The sequence below is a fragment of the Aplysia californica genome, unplaced genomic scaffold, assembly GCF_000002075.1.
Source record: "Aplysia californica isolate F4 #8 unplaced genomic scaffold, AplCal3.0 scaffold00314, whole genome shotgun sequence".
Taxonomy (NCBI): domain Eukaryota; kingdom Metazoa; phylum Mollusca; class Gastropoda; order Aplysiida; family Aplysiidae; genus Aplysia; species Aplysia californica.
In genome coordinates this window covers 614886-632144 of record NW_004797584.1, presented here as the reverse complement: position 1 = coordinate 632144, position 17259 = coordinate 614886, and the positions used below count along the sequence as shown (strand labels likewise).

The following is a 17259-nucleotide window of genomic DNA, read 5'->3' as shown; positions in this document are numbered from 1 at the left end:
CTTTTTTTTCTCTAAAATCTGTTTCCATAATTCCTTGTTTTGTTTTTGTTTGCTTCTAAATTTAGTGTGTTTTAGAGGGAGACCACTTTGAAAGCCTTCAATTTTGTCGACTGCTAGGCAGTTCTCACTGAGGCTGAATTGAACCCTTCGACTTCGAACAGAGATGTTTTCTCCATAGAGTTACCCATTTTAAACCTATAGTGTACATCTAGATCTAGATCTATGTTTTTTTCCAACTTAGCGAAAATCTGTCAGAAATTATTCGTACTGCTGTGAGAAAATGGTATGTGTCGTATTTGAAACTTGAAGCGAGAGCATCTTAAGATTTCATGTTTCTTAATTTTTTATTGGCTTCGTGTGCCTGCTCAGAAGTAGTCTAGAGTGATTGGACCCCATACGAACCATTACCCAATATGAACCACCCGTCGCTTGTTTCGTTTATGTGGTGAAAGGGAAGACCAATTTCGTGGTCTAACCTATTTGCGAAGGCGTGGCTTTCATCCTTCTTCAATTTCATGTCGGTCGGCTTGCTGTTTACGTCTTTGTTTGATCACAGTGCTTCATCAAAGTTGCGAACCGAGGTAAGTTATTGATTTTTCCCCGCCATCTATAGCATTTACTAAGGTTATAACTCAAGAGGTCTAAGGTCATGGATAGTAAAACTAGCACTTCCGGTTGACCTGGATGTAGCCAGGGCATGTTAAAAACCTTCATCTATGCTTCTGTGAGGGGGATTTTCCTGGTTCGTTTGAGATTTGGGTGGTAAGAGGGTGGTTCGTTCGGGGTACATTTATTTTTATAAGAGAGCCATTACCGAACGAACCCGCTCTTTGTTTTAGTACTCCCTGTTGTTAGAAATGAAATATAATCAGTGGCGGCTTGTGGTTTATAGAACTGACCGGCCATCATTCACATAGACTCTTTCTTCCTCCCCCCACCCCCTTCCTTCACAACACACACACACACACACACACACACACACACACACACACACACACACACACAAACACATTCTCTCTCTCTCTCTCTCTCTCTCTCTCTCTCTCTCTCTCTCCTCATTTGATACCCCTACTTTCGCCATCCCCACCCCTCTCCCACCCACACACACACTTGTGACACACCACTGTAAACATTTTAATATTTATATATGATGTGAAAGAGCTGAAATATGGTAGTGTCAAGAAACAATATTATGATTCATGTATGATGGAAGTTACTGAGTTAATAGAAACTGACTTGAACGGCATAGAAAAAGAAACTCTAGAGTCTATGCTAGAAAACAAACTGAAAGTGAGAAGCGCAATAAACTGCTGGCCATGGCCTCCGATACTTTAACCAAAGACTTATTTACTTTCTACTCTACACACCCACACACAATATTGACATGCACTCCACCTGTAAATATGTAATAAAAACAGCACTGTATGACGACAAAAAATCAATTGATACTGTACCAATGACGCTGTCCCATTCAGATTAAGTCTGCAATCAGATACTGTACAAAGCTGGACAACTGTTTTCCATCATTATGTAATCAAACGTTCTTCATCACACTTCTCAGTTCTCAGAACACTTTTGTAACAAAGTGGGGAAGTGTGTCAAATGCTAATTTATAGAACTTGGTGTCTAGCTGGGGTGACGGTGGATAAGGGGAGGGAAGTGAGGGGGTAGGCCCATTGTTTTCGGCCCAGACCCTGACAGCCGAGAGCCTATCGCTCCTCGTTATAATTCTCCTTATATGTCTTCACTAGACGATTCGTCTTTTCGCCGGCTAGACTCATATGGGCCAGGTATGTTATTAGTGGGAACAAAGAAAGCGATGAATAGTCACCAAACAGGAACTAATGGTGGCTAAAAATTCAATAAACAAAAAAGATTGGTGCCATGCAGACAATAAATGTTCTGATGATAGAGAAAGGCTGAATAATAAGTACATGTATTGCTGATAAAATATTGCAAGAGTCTGTGCTGCTCAAGACTCAAGACAGTCTCATTACTGATTTTGCAAGCAACACGGAGGCCAATTTGGCAATCAAGGGATGCTATTTTCGCTCTCAGGGCAGTCGATGCATTTGTCCATTGGACTGACGTCATCGCTGTTCCCGCCGTGTTCGTTTGTCCTTATACGAAGTTCCGCGACGTGAAGGCTTGACGGGAGACGGTTTAAAGTTACGAGCAGGTGAAGAAATGAGGCTCTGTCGCGACAAAACAGCAGTGAATCCCACTTGTCTTAGATTTGAACGCCTTCAAATCGGCAAGGTGCTTTTTGAATGTTGATACATGTTTATTCGGATTTACTTAAAACTGAATGAAAATCATCATCAGCAATATATCTCTTGTCAACAGTCTAGCTGACAAAAATTTGACCGGCACCGCCGGTCTTGCCCAGTTAACAAACCGCCCCTGAATATAATGGCACTTTCAGTGTTGTTATAATGGGGGCAGAGGTGGTTATTTGTATGGAGGGCATAGTCATAGAATTTTGTCGAGGGACTTTCATGATAATGCTTCATCAAAGGGACCGCCTTGAACTCATATTTTGGTATCAGATATCATTTGCGAAATGATTCATCATCATCATCCAGTGCCAGATCTGCGACAGACATCGGCGATCATGGTTTTCCATCCGTTCCTTTGCTCGGATGCTCTAAAAAAAGCTACGTTTCCCTGATCTTTCCCTGTTACCCATTTGTTTAGGTTCCTTAAGTATGTTGTTCTGGGCCTACCCCTGCCTCGCTTGCCCTCAGTTTTGCCAGTGAGAGCTAGATGTTCAAGACCCTTATGTCTATTCAGGTGTCCCAAAAACTGCATTTGTCGTTTCCTGATTCCTTTATGATTACATAAATATTTTTTTCCACAGCCATGGCAGCAACAACAACAATTTAAAGAAGAAGTGACTCAACTTTTCAGAGGAGTCGATGATTGCTGCATTATGTGATTGTGTTGGCAAAGGGATGAAGTTTAAGAGAGGCTTTGTAAGGACTCATGGTGTGCCTTACGCTTAATTTATTTTATTCTTGTTCTTTAGAACTGCAATCCTTTTTGTATGGCAATATTTCTTGTTCATGTACCTATTTGTTCTTCTTTAAACTTCATGTTTTCAATTTCATATATGTGCATGGTTACTCATTGACTTGACGTTACCTTGGTTTGTTCTCTCCCCAAAAATGAATACATGTGTCAGATGGTGTCGTGTATCATAATATATTCTTGTTCTTACTGTAAAGGTTCTTGGGGCTCTCGTGGCCTAGAGGTTAAGGTGTTGGCCTCTCATTCAAAGGTCCCGGGTTCGAATCCGGGTAGCGACCAAAAAATTTCCTTCTCTAAAATTGTCTCCTTTCACCTCCTTTCCTGCTCTCTAGCAATGTTCTGTTGTCTGCTTTCATTTCCACTTTCTGCCCCCCCACTCCCTCACCTCCTTTGCCCCCTCCTCTGGGCTCCTGACTCTTTCTGCAGCCTTTCTACTGTTACTCCTTGGCTCCTCCTTACTGCTGTCTTTCTGCCACACCCCTGATCTTCTGGTAGGAAAGATCTACATCTAGCCTTCTCGGACTAGGGCGAAAAATCTCGGAGGGTCCGTGTGCAAGTTGCGCACGTTAAAGATCCCTTGGTGGTCTAAAATCGATAAGAGTAGGCTTCGGCCGCCACCCGGGCAAAATTCAAAATTTCTTACCAACTGAAAATATTAGGTGTGTCCCGCGCGCTCATATGACCTTATGCAGTTGCAAGCGCCGTAAAACACTTTACAAAAACAAAAACAAAGGTTCTTATTATCAATGTCAAGTATCTTGTTCTTGCAACAGTTTGTTTCTCAATATTTTCAATAGCGTACATGTATTTGGTTACTCATTGAATTGCCTTTTTGTTCTCTTCAACAAAAATAAATTTAGGCCAAAAGGTCTGGTGAAACCACCCCTTCGTATTTTTCCGTTTGTCTCCGCATTGTTGTGCAGGCTTATTTGAGTTTACTTGTCCCTTGATGAGGTTTCAAATAACCTGGACTCTCATAAGGACAGTGGGCAATCATAACATCTAGAAGAAAGCCTTCTTGACACTGTCAGATTATATATGTAGGCCTACTTGCAACGTATATGATGCCTGGAATGAGAAGAGACACAGTCTATAGTTTTATCACACTGGAAATCAGGTCAAAATTTTAAAAGCAGGAAAATTGTTTGGTACCAAAATGGCTCTTCTGGTCACTGAAATACTGTTAAGAAACAAACACTAATAAAATTACAAAAAAGCACTTTCAAAACATGGTTTCATGATGTGTGGTTCATATGAGGACTACAGGTGGTTCTTGTAAGGGCGGGTGGTTCATATGTGGGCCCATCCTGGTGTAATGAAGATTTCATAATTAAATGTCCATGAAAAATGCGAATGAAAATAAAGAAGCCTGGCACCCATAGGAAACACTCCCCACACATGTTGGTTTATAGCACAAAAGGTCAAGGACAGCTCTGATCTGTGGTGTCTCTCTTGGAATTGGTTAACCACAGTTACACCCCTTACTGGTTCGTATGGGGTCCAATCACTCTAGATCTAGATCTATCTACTATCTAGATGTAGATCTAGATCTAGATCTAGATTTAGATCTAAACTCTATGTAGATCTACATGGCATTACCTCTGAAATAATAATTGAGAGTATGGGTGTGTGTAGGGGGGGGGGGGGGAGATCTGAATGTAACCCTATTATTTTTACCCTTGCTTTGCCTTAACCTTACTAAGCTTAAGCCTACACCCTATCAGGTACACCCGTACACCCTAACCGCTGAACCCAGCTATTTCATTGGTCGCTTGATACAGAATATCCTTCCCCTTTTGAAGGCCGAGATATAGCCTAGACTAGATCATCTAGATCTAGAATCTATATCTAGATCTAGATCTAGATCTAGATCTAGGTCGACTCCAGAGCAAAAGACAGATTTTAACAAATGTCTTCTACCATCATTTTTCTGTATCGACCCCAAATTCTTTGGCAACAAATGCACCAGAAAAAGTTATCAGACTTTGCTGAGATACTGAGATCAGAGAGAGAAGATCCTTTCCTTGAGAGACTTTTGCCAAACAGTTTTCATTGAAAACAATGAGCTCTGTTTAATTGTCTGTCAATTCTTCTCTCCTTAATTCCTCTCTCTTTTCCTCCTTTCAGTTTGTGATTTTTAAAATGCTCCGACTCCACAAAAGACTAGATCTATATTCTAATTTTAAAGAACTTGTGTGAAGAAAAGACTCCTTCGGCATATCAATTTATTTATACATGATTTATATCAATTTACATTTTAATGTTTTCAGAAGCCCAACCCAGCACCATTTTTCAACTATCGGAAGAGACAAAGACAGGCCATATTGTCTGACCCATCGCAGCTTTCAGCAAGTTTAAATCAGGGTAAACCAATGGTTTAACTGGATCTTTTGTCGTATAGATTATCTATTGAGGTTCTTTGAGTTTGGCTACTCCTCCAAGAACATAAGTATTTAATTAATTACTTTTGGCTTTGTTATTTTCATTCTATGTTCTTGGGTTCAAAAGTAAAAGCCAGTGTACTAGCAATGACAGCTCTTTAACATTACCAACAACTGCTACTGATATTGTACCCTTGAAGTACAGTCAAACCTGCCCTGATGGCCACCTCTATTAGACAGCCACCCGTACGAACGGCCACTTTCCATTCCCCCCCTTGCGTTTTTTATATAATTTAACTGTGTAAAACGGGCACCTGTCCAACACAGCCACGGACACCATTATTTTAACACACAACCCCAATCACACTAAGCGATAACACCTGTCTTAGACAGCCACCTTAGTGACTCCATAACGTTTTTGTCATAAATTGTGCTTTGGCTCCTGGCGTTATGGGCGAGCCGTCATAATTCAATCACCTGTCGTTGTTGTTAGGTAGTCCCTCCAACCGATCATGTTGTGTAGGCCCCTCCCACTGTTGACCCATAACTACCAATTTTCAGCTGCTGGTGAGGTAAGCGTGTGATCCCTCATAATCCATAAGCCCCACCCACAGCCCTTACATTAATCGTAAGTGAGATTAGTGGTCACTGTTTACCCAATCTGTAATAAAGTAATAAATTAAAAGGCGTCAACATGAACTTGTTACAGAAACATCGCTCGTTCTCCAAGTGGTGGCAACCCATGTGTTTGTTTTAACATTGCACTGGGTCTTCCTTGTCTGATACATTTCGTTTTATTGTCACCCTTGTTCAAAACCAGCAACAAAATAAAAATTACAAACAAAATACAAACACTACCTCCAACAACAAAAACAACAACAATGCGGCTACTTTTGAATGGGATCTCAGATGGGAATGGTTTGTTTTCTTCGTCTTGATCAGTCCTGCCTAAAACGACCACGTGTCTTATACAGCCACTTTTCTCCTTGACAATGGGTGGCCGTCTTACACAGGTTGGACTGTATATCGAATCCAGTAGAGTTATTTTTTGTAGGTTTGTTGTTCCTCAAAACACTGCCGTTATAGTTATTATTTTGTAAAGAGTGCTGATTTTACATTAATAAATCTTGTACCGTTACCCTGCTTTGAATATATATGATTCATTTGGTACTTCTCATAACTTTATGCCTTAAAATTTGTTCAAGATTACATTATGTGACGTTCCTCAACCAGAACCTGTTCCTCAAATCTGGGGTCCATTTGCCGTATAAGCAGTGTTTTATTTAATTAACATGTTATAGGACTTATACGCGTGTGAGAGCCAATAGCATATATGGGTTCATCAGTTATCCCTAAGACATGGTAGAGCTCACCTCTCAGGCTTTATGTTTCAGTTACCCAATTCAATTGAAATAATAACAAAGTCTTAGGGGAAATAGGAAGGAGAATGAGATAAATGCAAAAGTTTGGGATCTTATGTCCTCTTTTCACTCATTATATTAATATTATTATTTTCCTGAATAATCCTCACCCAAGATTGAAGAGATTCTAATCTGTGCTGATAATTTTGAACCCTGCAGGTAAGCCATGCCTTAAGACAAATGAGAAAGAAAACATGAACAGTATTTTTGCTATACCTGTATTAGAGATGTCTCTCAAGTTTACATACAGTATTGAGGGTTTGTTTCAGGGCTTGAATTTTAGAAAAAATACAAAGAGCTTTTTCTTCGTAAGAAGAGCTCTGACTGTTCTACAAATTTAAACTGGTCTGAATTAATTTCTTTTTGTTCAGCAGGACAAGCGTCAAACAATGGAAATCTCGTTGAAAATGTTCCTAAGACAGGCACTAGTTTCAACCAAAGCCAACAAGCTTCTGCATCATATCAAGCTGATAATGTGGGTTCTAGTTTTGGGAAGAGACAAGCTTCAGACTCAACTCACCAGAATAACTTCAATACAAGATCAGGCCTAATGGACCTGAGTGGCAATTTTAATCAAAGACAAACTTTTGCATCACATTCCAGTTGCAAACCGCAAGGAAGTTTTGGTGGGCGTGGTGGATCCTTGAAAGATAGTTTTTACAACGCTCAAAGCCCCAGTGTCAGAGGCAAAAGCTCTATGCTAAATGCAAGAGGCAGAGGGAGAGGTGATTCAAAATTACCAATCTGGGATAAAAATCAGCAGCCGACCCACCAGAAGAAATCTTCGACAGCTGCATTCAGTAATGATAATAACGAGTTAATGAGTTCCTATTCTACTGAAATCAATGGCAGTATGAGCAGGGGGAATAACAACAGAAACTTTTCTAGAGGTAGAGGATCTACTTCTGCGGGCAGTCACTCAATCAGTTGCATTGCCCAAGAAAGTCCGGCTGGCAGGGCAGTGGCCAATTCAAAATCTAAGGCTTCCACTTCGGGACAAGGCAGGGGAGGATTCTACTCCAAGGGACAACACAGCCAACCCAACAATGAACAAATGACAAACCCATACAGAAAGAAAGCAGCAGATGGTAGAAATCCTGGGTAAGACAAAGTAAAATTTAAAGTTTCAAATGTGTTTTGGGTGATCCAGTAGAAACATTTTGTAATTATTGTTAACTCAAACTAGTTAATTTTATGAAACAAGAAACAGCTGTGTATACTAAATTTAAGGTGGAGAAAAAAAATGCAGAATGACTGAAGCTCACATGGCATCATATGAAAACTTGAAGTTGCTCTACCCTGCAGAAATAATTTCAAGAACTCAGATGATGACTCAAATGTTAAGCATACATGATGGCAAGATTGACCGCACAAGAGGATTTTTTTTTTTTTATTCCAGTTCCAGTGTTTTTGTAATTCAGTCTCATAATAGCGTTACAGTACCTGACTCTCTAGCTTTTACACGTCAGATGTTCTAAACCTTTCAAAACTAGTTCATAAATCTTAAATCTGATCTCTTTATGAATTGTTTTCATTTCAAACTTTCAAACTTTTATGTTACTGGACAAGACTCCCCTCATTTTCCCTGACGACAATTCATTTTATATGTTTTGTGCTTGGACAGAGATCACAGATCTGCACAGCAGTTTGACCCGTTCGACCCCAACTGTCCTGTGGCCTCAATGTTCAATGATGACCTCAAGGAAGAAACTCCACAAGACATAGCAATCAAGGAAAAAAAAGTAAAGCTCCATTTTAATTTTTCCCTCGTTCCTTTTTACTCTGCATCTAAAATCACTGCCATGGTTTCTCTTTGACTCCAATATGTTTATTTCATTTGAGCCTATTCCCGTGTATTCACTGGATGCCCCATTGGCTCGGTGGCCCAATCCAATGTATTTACGGGATGCGCTTTATCATTCGATATCTCAAGTGTTTTTCGGTTACACGCTATGGGAATCGGCGAGATACAACAGTTGACCCACTTATTTCATTTTGTTTAAAAATTTGATGAAGATATGTGCAACACATTTTTAGCTGTAACGGCCTAAGTTAGTCACTTCTGCATTGCAAATTGGACGCAAAACAAATTGCATAGCACCCCAAACATTGCCATTTCAAAACATTGATAAAATAAAAACTATTTGGACAAATTAGATGCAGTTTTCTTTTTCTTTGCTTTCTTTTTTTATTATGATAGCTTTCACTGTCTTTTTGTGGTTAACACTTCAATATACCCCAAGAGTAGTCTCTCGAGGCCTTTAGGTTAAGGTGTCAACCTCTCATTCAAAGGTCTTGTGTTCGAATCCGGGTAGCGACGTAAAAAATTTTTTCTCTAAAATTGTCTCCTTTCACCTCCTTTCCTGCTCTCTAGCAATGTTCTGTCATCTGCTTTCGTCTCCACTTTCTGCCCCCACCTCCTCACCTCCTTTGCCCCCTCCTCTGAACTTCTGACTCTTTCTACAGCCTTTCTACTGCTACTCCTTAGCTCCTTCTTACTGCTGTCTTTCGGCTACACCCCTGATCTTCTGGTAAGAAAGATCTACACCCAGCCATCTTAGACAAGGGTGAAAAATCTCGGAGGTCCATGTGCGAGTTGCGCCCGTGAAAGATCCCTTGGTGGTCTAAAATCGATAAAAGTAGGCTTCGACCGCCACCCGGGCAAAATTCAAAATTTCCTACTCACTGAAAATGTTTAATGTGCCCTGCGCACTCATATATGACCTTATGCAGTTGCGAGGGCCGTAAAACACTCACCACAAAAAAACACCTCCTAAAGTGTTAAAGCTGCAATGATTTGTTGGTGAAAAATAGCTCAGGCTCAAGTGAGTTATTGTGTTAGGCATGACCATCATAGAGCAATGTCTCTTACTTGGAGATCTTTGAAGTCTTCTTTCTTTTCTTTTTCTTTTGATTTTCATTGACTTTTATTTCTGCATTCTTATACTATATCTTGAAAGTATACTTTCCCTGGCAGTTAAGTGCATTTGAACCAAATACATGAACAATGCCAATTTCTCTCACTCTCAGTTTTTACCTTGCCTCTAGCTTGTCTGCTTTAAACCTACAGAAGACTGAAGTTCGATTGTGATAGGTATGGCATATTTTGTGATATCGTGATATAATGGCATCATGTTTAGGGTAGCTGACTTCTATGGTGTAAAAGTCACACTTTCAAAAACAATGATGATGGGGTGATGATGACGTGACTCATATATAAAACTGTCTTTTTAAAAGATTAATTTAATCATTTAATGCTATGAAACTATTCCAAGGCTCCTGGTTTTTAATTGTTTAAAAATTTTGACACAATGATGATAGTGTTGATGACAAGGAAAATGAGGATAATGATGATGGCTTCCTCAATCTCCAGTCAAACCCAAAGTCTCAAGAAGTGGATTCATCAATGCGGATGTTCACATGCCCGATCAACACCATGAGGGAGTGGATGTCTCTGAATGTAGCTCCTGGCTTAGTGATGTTTGAAGTATTCGGTATGTGTCATGTCATAGAAGATTCGAATTACTAGTTCCATAAATTGTAGTCAAATATATTCTTGATATATGCTTGCTTTTGTAGTGAAAAGAGAGAATTAAAGAGGCCATATTGCAACGCTTGTAGGCAACAATACTTGTGGATCAATCACTCTTCTTTTCTTTCTGGGGGCTCCAGCGGCTAAGTGAGTATTGAGTTTAGACTCATTCAAGTAATGTCAAGCAAGTGTCGGTGACACGGGGATCAGATGGGTGGTCACTGAGGTGTCTTTGAGCAGGACACGACTACCCTAGCTCAAAATACAGGGCGCTGCACAGTGGTGATTAACAGTGGCATGGTTGTAAACTGTTCTGTATTTGTGCAATAATGTGTATTTTATGTATGTATTCATGTGTATTTATGCTTGTATTTAATGTACATATTTATAATTATGTATTTATGTATGTATATAATGTTTGCAATTGTAAACCAAAGTGCCCTAGTCTGGGACAAATAAAAGTGTAATTTATTTATTTTTATTATTTTTAAATTTTTAAAAAAGTATTCCATTTGGCTGGATGAAAAAAACTATTATATCTGTCTCCCTTCCAAGATTTGGAAATGGAAAAGCCAACTCTTTTCTTTCTTTCATTTTTTCATGCATATTAGGAAGCTTTACCTAATTAAAATCTCCCTATTTAGTAAATCTAAGATTGTCTTATTTCCACAGGTATCATTGACTCGGCAGTTCTGAGAACCAAGGACGGTGCAGGGAAGGAGTTCATGCTGAGTGACGATAGCTCTAAGATCAAGTGTATCTTTTATGAAATTGTAAGTGAAAGAGCATTTTTTTTTAACTCGTTCCATCCTAGTGTTATAAACTTATAATTGCTAGCATGCTATGTAATGCTTGGTGTTGTTGCTAATCAGCAAAGTCAGTGAGTACAAAATGATAGAAACTACTGTTTCCATGTATGGTCAGACACCAAGTAATGACGGAGAGTCCTATATTTTATTTTTTTTTAGTACAGTGGAAACCTGATATAACAGGGATGGTGGGAGTAGAGAAAATGTCCTGTTATATCCGATCCCTGTTAAATCAGAAATGCAAAGGAAAGTAAGCATTTGTGGACTAATCCAGCTGTACTTATTCATGGGTAGTTTCCCTTGCCACAAGTACCCACGAACAGGGGTTTTGGCACCAATTTTCTCCTTGCCTCCTTAAACCACATCAGAAGAGCTTGGTCCACGACATCTGCATTTGGTAGTCTCATCTTCTTTCGATCCAGAGCAAACTTTTCATTGGAGTATGCTGCCACTATCTTCTCTCTATCCTTGATAATGGTGTGAATCGAACCTTGTGGAATATCGAACTCGAACTGACGACAAATCTCTGCCAGTGGAGCTTGTTTTTTTTGTCAACAGCCTGGATTTTTTCGTATTTTTGTCAATTGAAAGGCATTTTCTCTAGCGCTTGACATCGTTGGTGACACTTTATGCATGCGTGTTGCTAGGTTTCAGGCGAGATCGAGGTCTGCAGCACACCGCAGCCCTCTCTCGCTTCTCATGCTGCGTGTGCTTGCAGTGGCATGGCTTGCGTGGGCTTGCTCCATCACTGCGTTACTCTCTCTCTCTCTCTCTCTCTCTCTCTCTCTCTCTCTCTCTTTCTGTCTGTCTCTCTCCCTCTCTCTTACTTTTTACTCATTGTTAACGAGCCTTTGTCCCTGCTATAACCGGTTGGGCTCCGATGAGGCCCTGTTATTGCCGATAACTTTTAAAAGAGACAAAGAGTAGGAAAAAACGGGAATTTTAAAAATCCCTGTTATTACCGGATCCCTGTTATTACCGGGCCTGTTATATATGGTTTCCACTGTACCTATAAACATATCCCTGGTCTCATGTTGATGGCTGTTATCACTCTGGTATACCCTGCTTTTTTTTTAACTCTCTTTTGAGTGTTTTTTTGGTGATATTGGTGTCTATCTGCTTTCTGTTAAAAATGGCCTTGACAGGGTTAGTTTGCCAATACAGTGGAAACCTGATATAACAGGGATGGTGGGAGTAGAGAAAATGTCGTGGTATATCCGATCCCTGTTAAATCTGAAAAGCAAGGAAAGTAAGCATTTGTGGACTAATCCAGCTGTACTTATTCATCGGTAGTTTCCCTTGCCACAAGAAACCTCGAACAGGGGTTTTGGCACCAACTTTCTCCTTGACTCCTTAAACCACATTAGAAGAGCTTGGTCTACAGCATCTGCATCGGGTAGTCTCATCTTCTTTCGATTCAGAGCAAACTTTCCATATGAGTATGCTGCCACTATCTTCTCTCTATCCTTGATAATGGTGTGAATCGACCCTTGTGGAATGTCGAACTGACGACAAATCTCTGCCAGTGGAGCTTGCATTTTGTCAACAGCCCGGATTGTTTCGTTGTTTTTTTTTTGTTGTCAATTGAAAGACATTTTCTCTTGCGCTTGACATCGTTGGTGACAGTAGACACATTACGCGTGCGCGTTGCTAGGTTTCTGGCTAGATCAAGGTCTGCAGCACACCGCAGCCCTCTCTCGCTTCACACGCTGCGTGTGCTTGGCTTGCAATGGCATTTTCTCCATCACTGCGTTACTCTCTCTCTCTCTCTCTCTCTCTCTCTCTCTCTCTCTCTCTCTCTCTCTCTCTCTCTCTCTCTCTCTTACTTTTTACACATTATTAACGAGCCTTTGTCCCTGCTATAACCGGTTGGGCTCCAATGGGGTCCTATTATTGCCGATAACTTTTAATAGAGACAAAGAGTAGGAAAAATCTGGGATTTAAAAAATCCCTGTTATTACCGGATCCCTGTTATTACCGGGCCTGTTATATATGGTTTCCACTGTAGCTGAAACTCGGCTCAATGAGTCGTTTTTGCCTAGCATGTATAGTGAGCAGCAAAAGAGAACGTAATCTTTTCTCTTAAGGTTACTTAGAAAGAAATCATATAGCCGTGCTTAGAAAGATGAAGGTAAGTGCCCACATGAAATCGGAGTTCCTTTACTGTTCCGTTTTCTGCTGGTGCTTCTATCCTCTGCCCCTGCAGATTTGGGGAGGGGGGGGGGGCAATAAAATGAGAAGTAAAAAATAATATCTGCCCTGTCACTGCATGCCCCCCCCCCCCCCCCCCAACCCAATAAAACCCATTAAAAAACAGTTGGCGGAGAGCCAACTTGTCAACCCTGTAAAAACTAAAGATGTTACAAAAAACACAAGCAAACACGTCTAATTTTTTAATCTTGGGAGACTGGAGCTTCTATGCCAGCAGGACTAATAAAGGGCAGGGGACAAAGCCGAAAGGACTTTTCTGTTGACCCAAAACCTTCTCCATCAAACAACTCTTTCTGGATTGCGTTGTGGTATGTTCGCACCGTTGTATGAAACAGGAGAGAGTGCTAAAGTGTCATAAAAGATAAAGAGATAGCGGCTGCACATACTAGGAGTTAGCAAAACCCAATGGATACATTCTAGACAGAAGCAGCTCAGCTCGGGGGACAAATTATCGTACATGTAATCTGGTAAGGAAGACAATCACCATGCAGAAGGAGTTGCAATCATATTGAGTCAGTATGCCCAGAAATCACTTGCAGGATAGAAACCATACAGGGAAAGGAGCTTCATGGCTTCATTCACTGCATGGAGCAAGATCATCAACATGAATACAATTCAGTTTATACCCCTAACAAATGATATTATTTATCAGATGAAGGCAGGAATACCTTTTACAGCCTGCTCCAGGGGGTCATTGACAAACTTCCTAGAAAGATTGTCAACATCATAATGGGAGATGTCAGTGCTAATACTGGGCAGGACAACATAGGTGTTGAAGGATAAAAAACAACAACACTAATGAAAATATAGGTTATGAGGGCAGTATAGGACAGCATGGTTTGGGACTAATGAACAAGATTGGTGAGTGATTTATTTTTAGTATTTCAGTCAGAATCTCTTCCTTCCTGTCTCACAGCTACCGGTGTCATCCTTATACTCCTTCTTTTGTTAGTGTTTTACACTCTGGTAACATCTGTAATCTTTGGCACTTATATAACCTAATTGTGTTGCAAGTGCCATAAGACTCATCTCTTCCTTCTTTTCTTTGGTAAAACGAGGTGTTGTCATTAATTTTCCCTGCCTATAAAACTCAACCGAGCGACAACGTTTTTCTCTCTTTGTTCAGGACCGAGAATTGCCTAAGATAACCAGAGGTCAAGTTCACAGGTGAGTAATGGAGAATTTCTCCTCTGGAATATTTGACCTGTAGATGTATGTGTACAATTTTGATTAGTTAAAAGATCTCAGATGTGTTTTCAGGAAGTGCACAAAAAATGTGTGTGCGCCTAGAGAAAAGTACCAAAAGTCGCCCCAGACCGTTTTGACCTACAGGCTGATGATAATGACAAAAATCACTTTTTGGACCAAAATGTGTTTCGGTAAAAAAAATGATAGATTCCCCCGTTTTTTCACAATGTGCTCAAAGGGTTTTCATTGATTTAACTTTTAAATGTTTTATTTTGAATTATTTTGAGGGTAGGGTATAACAAAAATAAATAATTTAAACTGCTTTTAAAAGGTGTTAAAATCTATTCTTGAAGCACATTTTCTCTTCCCTGCTATGTTTTACAATTTAATTCCATTCATGATATTGATGTCAACTGAATGCCAAATTGGACATGAATTTTCTATGAATAAATACATTTAAAAGATCGTTTTTTTAAAGTTTGTATGTGTTCTCAGGTTTGTTAAACTTAAAAGCCCATTTTCTCAAGTTCTAGCTTTATACCCGACCTCGCAAAATGTGCAATATCTCAAGCACTACTTGAGATGTCTTAAAAATTCAAAGACCCCTGTCTTCAGCATTGAGTTTCCTATAAAAGGTAAACCCTTAACTCCAAATGGTCAAAATCCGACTTTTGGTACCTTTCTTTTAGACACACACACAATGTATACTAGTTTGTACTCGTGCCCAGCACAGCACTCACAAACTGTTATCTTCTTGGAGAAATTTGGTTTACAGTGGCATAATATACACATGCTCTCTCTCTCTCTCTCTCTGTCTGTCTCTCTCTCTCTCTCTCTCGCGCGCGCGCACGCACACACACACACACACACACACACACACACACACACACACACACACACACACACACACACACTCACACATACATACATATGTGTACAACGTGTATATAACTTCTTTAGGACAGATGTGGCGTCTTTCCCCTCTTTTTCCAGTGTCATCTATCTCCCTTTCCTGTCAATCTATCACCAGAAGGGCGGGTTTAGCTAAATTTGACCCTCAAAGTCCAACAATAAGGAGCTCGCCCTTTGAAATGAGCTAATTATAACTGGAAGGGTTTTATACTAAAGCAAAAGCAAGAAGGAAGAAAACTGAAGGAAATTCAATTTCAGCTTATTTTATCATGTTCCTGGTGAAGCCTCTGTAGAAGAGAAACGTGGTACGATTTCAGAATGCTAAAAACTTATTGAATCATGATATCCAAAACTCCTTATTCTTATACCACTTTGCAATAGTTACTTTTTTAAGTATTTAAGAGTGCTCTGTAAGCTCAGTTGTTTTCAAGGCAGACTACAGAGCAAATGGCCCTGGTTCAAATCCCAAAGTGGGCGTTCTTGAACTCAGGTCATTTTGCAGAGCCTTTTAGGCTCTCAACCCATTTGGCACAGTCCTATCGGAGACTGACGTTAATAATATCGAAGGTCTTGCCTCTTTATATAATACTAATAGTGTTGATAGAGCTGTTAAACCCATACACTTACTTATATTAGTATTAGTATTTAAAAAATAGAAAAACATGGTGTAGTCGCAGCAGCCATTTTTAGTGATTAGCGCTTCGACATTGCGCTTGCGAAATTGCTCTACTCGTTTTTACAACTTTTGAGATAAATGGAAAAAGAATAGCTTTACTTGACTACTTATTATCATCTAATAATGGTAAAACTTGCCGAGCATGTTTATTTTTACCAAAAGATATAGTGCCACAAAGCAAAATAAAAATCTAGTAGCGTTATGTATGGCACAACGCTATTTTGTTAGTGCAGTGATGACTTGTTCTTTTGAAAATCAGCCTTGTTCTTTTGAAAATCAGCCTTGTTCTTTTGAAAATCAGCCTTGTTCTTTTGAAAACCAGCCTTGTTATTTCTCCCTGGATAGGGTCATTGGTTCCGTGGACTGCAAGCAGAACAAATTCAAAGTTGTGTCAGTGCGACCTGCGGAAGACGGAGAGAGGCAGATCTGCCACTACGCGACACAAGGCTCCCACACTGAAATGGAAGAGCTAGCTCGTCTGTCGAATGAACCGTAGAGACACTTAACACTCTGCAAATTACAGTGCAGCTTCTCTATAACGACATCGTCGGGACCAGAAAAAAAATGTTGTTATAGAGAGGGGACCAAAAATTACTAATGATATATTAGGAAAAAATCGAGACCTGGGCACCATGTTGCTATACACAGAGGATGTCGTTATATCGAAAGTTGTTGTAGAGAGGTTGCACTGCATTCCTTGCTGCTAATTTGTAGCAAAATGTATGTGTTACATAATATGCACATATACATATTCTCATACATACACATACATGAACTCATACACGCACAGACGCACTCATGCACGCACACAAACACACACACATCCGCTTGCTCAAACGCACACACACACACACTCACACACACACCACACACATGCTCACACATAGACACACACACACACATGCACACACACTCCCACACACATACACACACAAACTCACACACACACACAAGTACAAGCGCACGCACTCTCTCACGAACACATCCACTCACACATTCGCTCACACAAACGCACACACTCACACACACACACGCACACACACTAACATTTACTTGCGCAAATGTTATATAAGTAAACGCACACACCCAAACAGAAGCA

General features: G+C 40.1%; 1 protein-coding gene across 2 annotated transcripts; it reads left to right on the top strand.

The window, feature by feature from the left end:
- Positions 1-80: 80 nt before the first annotated feature.
- Positions 81-16963, top strand: LOC101846295 (spermatogenesis-associated protein 22). Of its 2 annotated transcripts, none has more exons than XM_005102129.3 (8): positions 81-283; positions 5301-5394; positions 7207-7933; positions 8457-8574; positions 10206-10326; positions 11037-11137; positions 14511-14551; positions 16506-16963. In XM_005102129.3, exons 1-8 carry the CDS (start codon positions 281-283, stop codon positions 16654-16656), a joined length of 1356 nt encoding a protein of 451 aa, XP_005102186.1. In that variant the 5' UTR covers positions 81-280; the 3' UTR covers positions 16657-16963. The 2 variants fall into 2 exon arrangements, with proteins under 2 accessions (XP_005102186.1, XP_005102185.1); XM_005102128.3 differs by having other exon boundaries at positions 7204-7933.
- Positions 16964-17259: the final 296 nt, after the last annotated feature.

Bases quoted from the DNA above. Each gene is read 5' to 3' on its own strand.
- LOC101846295 (XM_005102128.3), top strand. The intron at 8,575-10,205 runs GTAAAGCTCCAT...CTCAATCTCCAG, and splicing joins TAGCAATCAAGGAAAAAAAA to TCAAACCCAAAGTCTCAAGA. The intron at 14,552-16,505 runs GTGAGTAATGGA...CTCCCTGGATAG, and splicing joins ACCAGAGGTCAAGTTCACAG to GGTCATTGGTTCCGTGGACT.